The sequence below is a fragment of the Panicum virgatum genome, chromosome 7K, assembly GCF_016808335.1.
Source record: "Panicum virgatum strain AP13 chromosome 7K, P.virgatum_v5, whole genome shotgun sequence".
NCBI lineage: Eukaryota > Viridiplantae > Streptophyta > Magnoliopsida > Poales > Poaceae > Panicum > Panicum virgatum.
The window spans coordinates 20,516,027-20,527,445 of record NC_053142.1 but is presented as its reverse complement, the minus strand read 5'-3'; the positions used below and the strand labels follow the sequence as shown (position 1 = coordinate 20,527,445).

Here is an 11,419-nt window from a genome sequence, read left to right as displayed (position 1 = left end):
CTGGGTCCTCTGGAACTTCTCCAACTGCTGGGGCTTCTTGCTTTCAAACCGACGTTTGCGCTCACTGAGCTCTGCCTTCTTGTTTCTCTCAATGGTGATGGCCCTGTTGACCATAGCATTAAAGTCACTGTGGGTGGTGACTTCAACCAAGGTCCTGATTTCAGGGTTAAGCCCACCAAGAAAGGCTTCTTGCTTCTTCTCGTCATCATTGATATCCTCTGGTGTATAACGAGACAACTCTGTGAACTTATGAAGATACTCTGTCACAGTTATACCACCTTGACGAAGCTTTCTGAACTCATCCCTCTTGAGCTTCATAACACTGCTGGGAATGTGATGTTCTCTGAAGATCTTGACAAAGTCAGCCCATACCATCTCATTAGTGTTTTCATTTATTTCCCGGTAACTCTGCCACCAAGCAAGGGCTGGTCCCTTTAACTGCTGTACTGCGAGCAAAACCTTGTCTCTATCATCTGCATGGACCACTTCAAGCTTCATTTCAATTTCTCGCAGCCAATCATCTGCCTCGATCGGGTTATCAGATCCTCCAAACTTAGGTGGCTGCAAGCGGTTGAAATCTGCAATTCTGCTGCCATTGCCATTATGTTGCATTGCGGGTCTATTGTTGCCAAGATTGCCTTGAGCTTGAGCTATGAGAGTGGTCACAAGAACTTGAAGGAGTTGGTTCTGCTGTTGCAGTATGGCTGCCATGTCAATGGGTGCTGGGGCACGGGGAGGTAGCGGCGGTAGTTGCCCATTTTCTGATGCTTCTGGGGCTATATTCAGAGGGGCTTGGTTTCTCGGGTTGACCTCGTCACCGTCTTCCTGAGCATGGAGTCCCTGGACTCGGCTCGAGCGACGAGACATCTACGGTCAAGGAGGGCAAGATTAGGTGACTCCCCTCGTATAATGCTGGGGTATATTTGTATATATAAAATATTTTGTATCGCACAATGCACACAAACAAATCATTTAAGCACCAAACAACCATTCATTCAAACAAGTAGGGATACATGACACGACGGATTACAATAATGCGGCTCGACTTTTAAGGGTCGGCCGGGACGACTCGACTACTGAACCCTACAACACGGTCTTCGGGGTCACTGTTTCCGGGATGTCGGGGAGATGCGGGAGGCGTGGGCGGCACTGATTCACAACTCCTCCTGCGTGGTTGGGACGAGGAACATAGCGGAATTCCCTCTAGAATTGGCAGCTCTGCGGCAGTCCTGGGATGGCGTTCCTTGCGCTTGGCACGGTACACTAGGTAGACACCCCTAAGGAGCTGACTGTGACGATCTGCCTGCTCCCTAAGGTTCTCTTCGGCCATGGCAAGGCGGCTTTCAGCTTCGGCTGCTCGGGCTTCTGCCTGGGCTACGGCCAGTTTAGCCTTACGCCAACGGGACTCCGCTTCCTCAGCACGCTGGATTAAATCTCTCACACGCTAATGCAGTTGGTCGCACAAATTGTCGAGGCTAAGCAAATAGCCAGACATAGCGACAACTGTGGGGTTCTTCTCTGTCCCTGCGGGGCTCTCCAGGTTGCGGATCCTCGCCGCCCAACCAGGACGGCTACGGTCCAGCAGTGGAAAGTACTTCATGGGAGTAGAACCCAAGTGCCATTCAAACATCTGGCACAGGTACCGCAGCGCCTTGCGAGCTGCAAGTTGAATGGTGTCAGGCATACGGGCTCCAGTGGCGGTGACGCTCCAGGGTTGCATCTCCAAGTACTTATCACTAGCACCAATATGGATAGTGACCTCACAACTTTCGGTGCCATGCTCCACGAACTCGCGACCCACGTACACCGGTCGTTCCGGAATACCAAGTCGCACCGTGGCAGCATAAAGCACCCTGGGAAATCCATCTTCGTTGATGCAGTAGGTGGTGGTCCAGTCATCCGCCATCTGATTTTCAAGGGTAGGGTTAGCTTAACAAGGATAAAGTTTAAGGAGTAATATATTTTCAAGGATTGACCATCCTAGGGCTCCTACGGTCATCGTTTACTACCGGTTCGCGTCCTACAGCCAAGCATGGCTCTGATACCACCTGAAGCGCCCCGACCCGAAGATCAAGGCTAAACCATGTATTAATTACCGAATAAGGTCTCCGGCATAATACATGTTACATCAAGTGGAGTCCAGAGTCATACAGAGCTTTATTTAACACGTACATGAGGAGTAAAGTGACAACACAAAGCTACACAGAACAACCATAGGATAACAACAAGCATAGCGACATGTAGGACTAGCTCTTCATCCATCACGGCTCCACTCGATCAGCTTGGGTGCGGACACGACCTACTCGTAGTCTTCTGGCACAAAGTCAGGATCCTCTGGAGAAAAATCAACAGGGGTGAGTACAAAAGTACTCAGCAAGCTCCACCTCACCCTACGGGAGGGGACTGACATGCACGACACATAATAAACACATTCTACTAACAATGCAACTAATGGTATGCAACTCTTCCCGACACAACCCACAATAGGTAGCTCACTAGTTGTCAGGACCACACCGTAGCCTGTCCATACCATGGACACGGACCATTCGAATGGATTATACACTCTGCAGAGGTCGTACACTGTACCCACACGCTCGGCTGTCCGAACGAACAACCGACATAGCCGACACCCAGCCGTGGTCTCGCCCCAGCCCGGCCGCACAAACCCTCAGGCCCTGACCCCAATGGTCTATACCCGTAAACCATCCCTGCGACCGTCAGGCTAACCAGTAGGATTAGGCTAAGTACGGCCCATACCGTAATCTGTGGTCGTACTAAAGTAAGCTAGGTGAGATGTCAAAACAACTCGGTCCTTATGGTTCACCAGGGCAGCAACCATCCCTCAACATGTCAACTCGAGCCTACCACTACGGTAGCACTCACCTGCCAGTCTACCATCACGGTAGCGCCGGCTCCAGCATACCCAGCTGCCCAGGTGTCAGCCAGATCCCTTCGTATCCTATTCTCAGTTCTGGATATGCATGACTACTCAGATGCATGCATGAGCACACTCAATGACTCAAGTACTGATATATGTAATCGATCCTAGACCCAGGCTACAGCTAACCATCCTCACATGGATGCAACCGTTCACGTAGGGGTCGATGAAACTTGCCTTCGCTTGCGTATGCGTCGGCGGTGGCGGCTTCCTGCTCGTGGTACGGGTCTTCTGGCTCCTTGGTGGGCTCCTCCTCGGTCACTCCGTGATCTACGGGCGAGAACGGCACAACCGGCAAACAAACACAAGCAAGCAATAAGCTCAAATGGAGATGAAAATAGGAGGAAAAAGAGTTACGTGAAAAGGAGTTGATATGAAGGAGATACTGAGTTTACAGTATTGATTGGTAGAATGATTTGGATTAAGTGTTCACGGCCTGGGGGTGTTTTGGGCCTTTATCAGTAGAGTTAATGGTCGGGGGAGCTGCCTGCCATCTCACCTTGGCGCGGAACAGCTCGAGGAAGAGGATCAATTGTTGGAGCTTCGTTTCGTGAGTGAGCTGGGCTCGGGAGGAGTGGTTCCGCTAGCGGAGCGAAGTGGCTCGGTGTGCTTGGGCTGGTGACGGGGCTCGTCATGGCCTTGCTCCTTTTATAGGCGAGGAGAGCAGCAGCGGCGTCGCGCAGGGACGGCGACGGCGTGGGCTGTGGCAGCTCGTCGTCAACGCAAATAGTGGCAGCACTGAAGGCGCGAGCGCCGAGGCGGCAAAGCCGGCGAGGACGCTGCAGCGGCGTGGGCGAGGTGGGGACGCGGGAGTGGGCGGCACGGCGTGGTGCCGGCGGCAGTGCGCGGTCCCGTCGTGGGGCCGGCGTGTCGTGCGTGCGCGAGTGAGAGCGAGCGGGTGAGGCGGTTCGGCGGAAAAAATCTCGGCTGGCACTGTGCGTGGCGATCCTGATTTTTAGCGAGGTGGGTGCTGCCATGACGGGTCTTTTCAAGGTCAATGGTGTGGGTACTCTGTGGCTTCCAGGGAATAATGAAGTTATGGCAAAGGAGGTAGGCGCTGTCATGATTGTCTGGGAATTATGGCATGGTACGGTGACTTGAGAGGCTTTTATGGAAAGAGACGAGATGATTTTTGTCGTAGGTGCAAGCATATGTATGCTGGTTACTGGAGGGAACGAATGTACTAATGCAAGGTAAGAGTAAAAATAGTTTACCTAGTAGTTATGTAATACCTCGTATAACGTTAGTATTATTTTACGTTACTAGTTTAATTGCAACATAAGTTTTATTTTAGTGATTGTTGGAAATTGAGGCAGCCCTACTAAGTTGAGGATCTACACCAACTCACTTCAGAGTCGGTCAGCTTCTAGTTACTTAGTGTACCGGGCCCTTTTGACGGCAGAGCCGCCTTTTGCTTCCGGGAGGCAGAGCCTACCAACAGATGAAGCTGGCTTCCGGGTGGCAGAGCCAACCTTCGATGAAGCCCAGACCCTTTTGTGATCCCGGGTGGCAGAGCCAACCTTCGATGGATCACAACTTATACACTAAGTACTTAAATTTAACCTGGAGACTAACACTTATAAAGACGCTTACCTTATTGAAGCAACAAAGGAACACACACCTAGCACACTCTACCTATGCTCACTTCTACCATGCCCTTGGATGTGTGTGGAATGGAGTGGAGTAGTATGGCATGGCAAGGGGTGGCACCCTCCTTATATAGGCACCCATGCCCTCTTGGATGAGTGACACTTGTCACACTCTAGGAAGTTCCCTACAAATATCTAAGTTCCCTATAAATATCTAATTCTAGAAAATTCTAAATTTTACAATGACAAGAAAATATCCAAGCTTCTTGTCTTCTTATGATTCTTGTGGAACATTCTAGAACCTTGTCATAGTGAACAAAATTATGCCATGATTTATCCTTATTTTTATAGAAGCTTCTAGAAGTTTGCATTATAAATTTCAACACTCCCCCTTAATCGTGATGAAAACTAGGATGTTACAAAAATTCACCTGGAAACCGCGAGACGAATCTTTTGAGGTCTTTGACCGCATCATTAGCACAAGTGAATTACTGTAGCACTTATGACTAAACATGTACTAATTAGGCTCAAAAGATTCATCTCGCCGTGTACATACAAACTGTGCAATTAGTTTTGTTGTTTAACTACATTTAGTATTCCATACACGTGTCCAAAAGGAGAGGCACAAATTTCGAGGTGAAAATTTTTGGAAAGTAAACACGCCCTAAATATAGCACCTGATGAAGAAAGTGGAGAGCTCTTGCCTGATCTAAATGAACAACCAGCTGATGATGGAGATGATATGCACCATCTTCAGGAAGATGAAGTCCATCAACTCACCGAAGGTCAGTCCCACTATCTCCAAGAAGAGGAACACGCTAGTGACCATGCAATAGATCTCAATGTTCCTGCTTGTCAAGAATATGAAGAATTTAATCAAGGTAATGTTTCTCTTAATACCATCCCATACAAGTAAATATACTGTGTGTATATACTTTTCAGTCCTTATATTATTGCAGTTTCAGTTGTTCACGAAGACCATCAATGACATGGAGATATCAGCTTCCATGTTGCACGTGAACAAGATGATTTTGAAAACGAGACGAAAAAACACCTTTAGAAAACGACGAACCCCCCTCGTCCGAAACCGCGTGCTCTCGTCTCGCCACATGGCGCGCGGGCGCGGCCGCCGAACCCCCACCACCTCTGACCTCTCCACTGCCTCGCCACGCGCCGAGCCCAAGCCCACACGGCACGCCGCCAGCCCAGCCCCACCACGACTAGACGCCAACCGGAAACTCCCCACCACCCCTGACGACAGCGGCGCCACCTCTTCCTCCGTCCTCCCCATCCGCCCGCCATCGCCTTCTCAAACCACCGGCTTCTCGTCGCGGTCGTCGCCTTCGCGGCGCTTCCACGCACGCGCCACGACGACTCGTCCACGGTCTACCCGGCCGGCGTTCGGCGCCGCACGCAGCGCTCCCCTTCCGCCGCGTGCCGCCACAGCCGATCGAGCAAGCTAGCTGGGCACCTGGCCCAGCCACAGCCCGTTCCGGCCGGCGTTCCCCGCCCCGGCAAAGCCACAGCTGCACAGATAGCAACCCAGCAGCGCCGGTATGCGGCCGCGCCGGCTGCCCCCGTGCCTGGCAGTGACGGCGGTTTCAGCGGCGCTGCTGTTCGTGCTCCTGTTGCTCTGCGCCTCCTCCTCCCCGCCCCTCTTCGCCTGGCGGTCCTCCGCCGCGTCCCGCCCCGCGCCGCCGCCGCCGCCGCCGCGGGCGGAGTGGGGGCCCGGCCGCCCGCCCTCCTTCGCGTACTGGATCTCCGGCACGGGCGGGGACGCGCGCCGCGTGCTGCGCCTTCTCCGGGCGGTCTACCACCCGCGCAACCGCTACCTGCTGCACCTCGACGCCGGGGCGGCCGCCGGGGAGCGGGAGGCGCTGGCGCAAGCGGTCAGGTGGGACGAGCCCGCGTGGAGGGAGTTCCGGAACGTCGACGTCGTGGGGGAAGGCTACGCGGTCGACCGGACCGGGTCGTCGGCGCTCGCCGCCGTGCTGCACGGGGCGGCGGTCCTGCTCAGGATCGGGGCCCACTGGGACTGGCTCGTCACGCTCAGCGCAGAGGACTACCCGCTCGTCACGCAGGACGGTAAGAGGAAAAATAACTCGCGCCCTCTGCTACTCTCCGCTAGTCCGCTCCTTCCATTAATGGGAATGCATTAGCAAGGAAATATTTGTTCAGAAAAAAGATAGTATTCATGGAAATGTTGAATTGCACGCAAAAAAGAATCATAGTTTCCTCTAATGGTATGGTAGGCAGAGAAAAGGCGATTCGCTAATCGCTGTGATCAATCAGAGAACGTGATTCATTATCATCGCGTCGTGTTCAAGTAAGTGTGATGGATGATGCCCTGCTTGTGATTTACGACTACTTTCTAGAATAGAGTGGGGCGTGCGTGATGCCAGTGTGGTTGGGTGGCTCCATGAGAGGGACATTTCCTGGTCGATTTGATGCTGGGAGCTGGGCAGCCTCGTTGCAGGCTTGCAGCCCTTACAATGAGTTGGCACGAAATCCTGCTTGTTGTATTTTGATGCTCCTGGTGTTGATCGTCCTGGTGGTCCTTCAAACTTTCGGGCACCAGATGCACCTTTGTCAACTGTCAACTTCTGACTTTTTGTTGTTCCAATACTGTACCAACCTAGATGTTGTTGTTTAGCTATGCTTATGGATCTAATTGGCCTATAGGTTCTTTTTGTACCGGTTGTTGTCCGTGATACTAGCTCAATCAAATGGTACCACAACTTTCAGTGTCTACTGTACCCACGTGGTGGTGTTGTTGAGCTGTGCTTCTGGACCGAGTTAGCCTTGTACCTGTAGTTGTCCGTGGTACTAGCTGAATCAATGTCACCACAACCTTCAGAGTCAATTGTTCAAATATAGTTGAGCAGTTAATGTGTGCTCCTGGTGACCAGTAAGAGCTGTAACTGGAGAAAGATGCTAGAAAACCTAAACGCAACCCTGTTTGTTGGTAGGACAAATTAGCAGCTTCGGGGTATATGATAGTATGGCAGATGGTGGTTTGTTGTATATGATAGTATGATAGATTGGCTAGTGATCCGTGGAAATACTTCTTTTAGATAGTTACGCATTGAAATTTGGAATTGCAAGGGAAAATATTTATCTATTTTCCCTGATGGTAGGTAGGAGGGAAGGCGATTAGCTGATTGCTGTGACCGTAACATGATTCAGTGTGGTGACAGGATACGTGTGATGGATGCCCTGCTTCCACTGCATGGTACAATAGTCCTATTATTGTCATGGCATTGACAGTCTGGTTGGGGCCTGGTCGATTCTATGTTGGTAGCTGGGGCATCAATGTAGGTATGTTTGGCTCGGTGGATGGCTTTTGAATGAATTGGCACGGAATCTTACTTAATGCTCCTGTTATTAATCGTCCTGGCGGTCCTTGAAACTGCCAATTATGACGTTTTTGTCAACTTCTGATTTTTGTTGTTCCAACTTCCAATACAGTAGCATCCTCACTTATGTTGTAGAGTTCTGCTTATGGACCAAATTGATGAGAACCTGAAAAAAATAGCAATCACATTTTCATGACCTGGATTTTCAGTCTGATACATTCGGTGCGAGTCAACTCAAAGATAAACTCTAGTTCTGGTAGTTCTGCGAGTCAACTCAAAGAGTACATACTATTTATTGTTTATTTATCGGAAATTCTGTTTGTCAGCTTCTTACCACAGTGTTACTTTTTTCTATTGAAATAACGCATCTTGTTTTTTCATGTAGATCTCCTTTATGCCTTTTCTTCTGTGCCAAGGGACCTCAACTTTATTGATCACACAAGTGAGCTTGGATGGAAAAGGTGAGTTGTGCTGGTAGGGTAATTTCTAGATTCTTCCTAACACTGTTCTGTTGTGTCCCCTAAAGTTCTTTTCTATTCTCCGTTGCAGGCATGAAAGATTTGAAAAGATTATTGTTGACCCAAGTCTATATATGGACAGAAACACTGAACCTTTCCCTTCAAAAGAAATAAGACAAATACCTGATGCATTCCAGATATTCACAGGTGTGTCCAAGCATTATATTTTGTTCAGACTTATTTGGACAGCCAAGGAATTTACCAAACAAAATGCATTATTATTTTGTTCAATAATTCCTGAAAATCTAGATAATTTGATCCCCAAAGCTATTCAATTCTGTGCTATCAAGCCCTTCAGATAGGTGATAATGTTATTAGAGCCATCCTACCATTTCTTATGTTCAATGAAAGCTTTGCTACTTTCCAGGTAATAACATAGATTTTAATTTGAGCGAATGGTGATTAAAAACGAAAATTTATAAGGTAATTTGTTAACATCTAGACTATTAATCTGTTTGGGAGATGAATTTCATAAATGAACAGTAGACATTCAAAGAAAATAATTATGCGTTCAAAGATCGCTAATGGGTGGCGGTTTAGTAATAGGCTTCGTTTATAATAAGCTGTTTACTAAATTTATCATTTTCCCCCCTCCATATACATGGTTCTCTATTGTAATAATGGCCGGATATTTCACACTGTGTTAGAGGCCGGAATATTGAAATATTCCTTTATCTAAAAGATCTCTAATATATCATTTACTAGAAAGCATCTCTTATATAAAGATTATAACGTTTCAATAATAGTTTATCTTTCTTTAGTAAGTACTTTGGAGTTGAGGATAAAAAATGACATGCTACTTAGAGTTAAAGGGCTCATTTCTTTGGTAATCATGTAAGCAAAAAGACCTGATTAGATTTCAATAGTTTAAGCTTCAAAATGAAACAAAATATGTAAGGGGTTCCCATCAACAAAATCAAACTAGAGTTAAAGGGCTTGATGACATAAAGTTGAAAACATTTTTGGGGGATTTACAGTGCTTTTTTGTCAAAAATGGGATTACGATTTAGTTATCGCCTTGCTGCATGTTAGCCTTCTCTCTGTCCATCTACACTCTAGAGAGTAAGGTCCTCTTCCTATGATGGCTACAATGCCACTATTATCAGAAACTTATTATTGCTGGACCAAACAACTATTTACAATTACATCTAGCTATATGCGATCAATAAATTTTTTGGATTGTGTACAATTATAGGAAATTTTTTTGTGCTCCACAAAGTTATATTAAGTTTCTAATTTGTAGTATTTGCTGTGTTGCAGGTTCTCCTTGGGTAATTCTGAGCAGGAACTTTGCTGAACACTGTGTGCATGGTTGGGACAACCTACCCCGCAAACTACTGATGTACTTTGCCAACACAGCTTATTCCATGGAGTCGTACTTCCAGACTCTCATCTGCAACTCTTCCGACTTCCGGAACACAACTGTCAATGGCGATCTAAGGTACTTTGTCTGGGATGACCCTCCAGGCCTCGATCCACTTGTTCTCAATGAATCACACTTTGAGAACATGTTGAACAGCAGCTCTGCCTTTGCAAGGCGGTTTGAGGAGGACACACCAATGCTGAAGAAGATGGATGATGAACTACTAAACCGGTCTCCTGTCCAGTTGGTTCCAGGGGTATGGTGTCTGAACTTGGGCAAAGAACAGAACGGGACTGATGCGGATTCGTGCTCAAAATGGGGTGATATCAATACTGTCAGACCTGGACGTGGGGGGGAGCGGCTCAGGCAGTTCATTTCTGAGATCAGTCAGGCAAGAGGGTGCCGCTAGCTGAATCAGTATTGGTGTCTATTGTTCAGGAGGTAAAGTTTCAGGTAGAGTTTTGTGGAGCAAATATCGGCTGGAGTGAGGTACGTGATGGAATTACAATGATACGGATTTCTCCTACGCGTTGAAGAAAACAGAAGGCACATGGAGTCATATGGAAATGGCCAAAAAGTTTCAGATTCAGGTGATGGGCACCGGATACTGCATTGTCCAAATATTCAAGGCTGCATAGTAAGAGCAGTAGTAGTGTTTATACAGATTAGGTATACTGTATACTATCCGTAGCTGCTTTGCCCTGTTTTTGATCGTGTAGGTAGGACACAGAAATAGGATCTGCTCATATACCTTGTAGCAGCACCTTTGTATAGATGATACATTGAGATAACTATACACGTCTGTATTATATTGATACTGATAATACAGCTCTTGGGTGTGCTCGTCTCATCGCATAAGCTCTTTGTAAGGCGAAAAAAATGTGAAACATTGATATGTGAAAACTCTTGTGCGCTGACTGAACTCATTCCGCTGTATCGGACCAACCGATTCCCTCACATTGGACCCGATTCCCTCACATTGGACCCGTATGTCAGGGTGGAGGGGTGCGAGAAAGGGTTGACCCTTAGATTTTACATGTTGGGGGATGTTTCTGCCAAAAAAAATTACTTTGGAGGCTGCTACTGGAAGAAGACTCTCCCGATAGGATTCGGTCAACAACCCCCCCTCCCTTCTTCTTTCTCGCTTCTGGGAGCGAATATTTCAGGATTTAACGGGCGTTGTGCATTAAGTGGTAGGCGACATTCTCGTCGGTGAATTCATTAATCGCGAGGATTTGCTAGCTCAATCTTCGATTATGTTCATAGGGGTAGGGTTTGCATATGTGTATTTATAGGGTGTGTATTAAAAAAGAAACTAATGAATTAGCGGGGTGATTTAAAGAGATCCCTCGAAAAAGGATGACTCGAAGTGAAGATTGGATAGATAGTGATCCACACGCCTAGGAGCTTTCCTTTGGTCCGCACTATATCGGGCCTGGTTTGTCATTGGTTTTCAACACCTGAGAGGCCAGGTGGGCCACTACAAAGAAGTGCAGTAGTCCATGGTGCGAAATACTTCCACTGTTCTAAAATACAAGTTATTTTAGAAATTTTATAACAGACTAAAAAATAAAATAACTATATTTTATCATATTTTGCACTTATTGATTCTTGCATGCCCATGCACTCTCTAAATGTGGTAAAATGACTTTCTT

General features: G+C 47.7%; 1 protein-coding gene and 1 long non-coding RNA gene across 3 annotated transcripts; one reads left to right on the top strand and one right to left on the bottom strand.

Annotated features, from left to right (window-relative positions):
- Positions 1-5,084: 5,084 nt before the first annotated feature.
- LOC120640482 lies at positions 5,085-5,725 on the bottom strand. The gene is made up of 2 exons (XR_005661832.1): positions 5,463-5,725; positions 5,085-5,375 (listed from the first exon to the last, which is right to left on the bottom strand). It is a non-coding gene; the product is annotated as an uncharacterized LOC120640482 (long non-coding RNA).
- A 14-nt stretch (positions 5,726-5,739) lies between these two features.
- On the top strand, positions 5,740-10,667 carry LOC120640481 (beta-glucuronosyltransferase GlcAT14A-like). 2 transcript variants are annotated; one of them, XM_039916324.1, is made up of 5 exons: positions 5,740-6,612; positions 8,269-8,344; positions 8,433-8,548; positions 9,662-9,842; positions 9,921-10,667. In XM_039916324.1, the coding sequence occupies exons 1-5, from the start codon at positions 6,084-6,086 to the stop codon at positions 10,171-10,173; spliced, it is 1,155 nt and encodes a 384-aa protein (XP_039772258.1). In that variant the 5' UTR covers positions 5,740-6,083; the 3' UTR covers positions 10,174-10,667. The 2 variants fall into 2 exon arrangements, with proteins under 2 accessions (XP_039772258.1, XP_039772257.1); XM_039916323.1 differs by having other exon boundaries at positions 5,751-6,612; positions 9,662-10,667.
- The last annotated feature ends 752 nt before the right edge of the window (positions 10,668-11,419 follow it).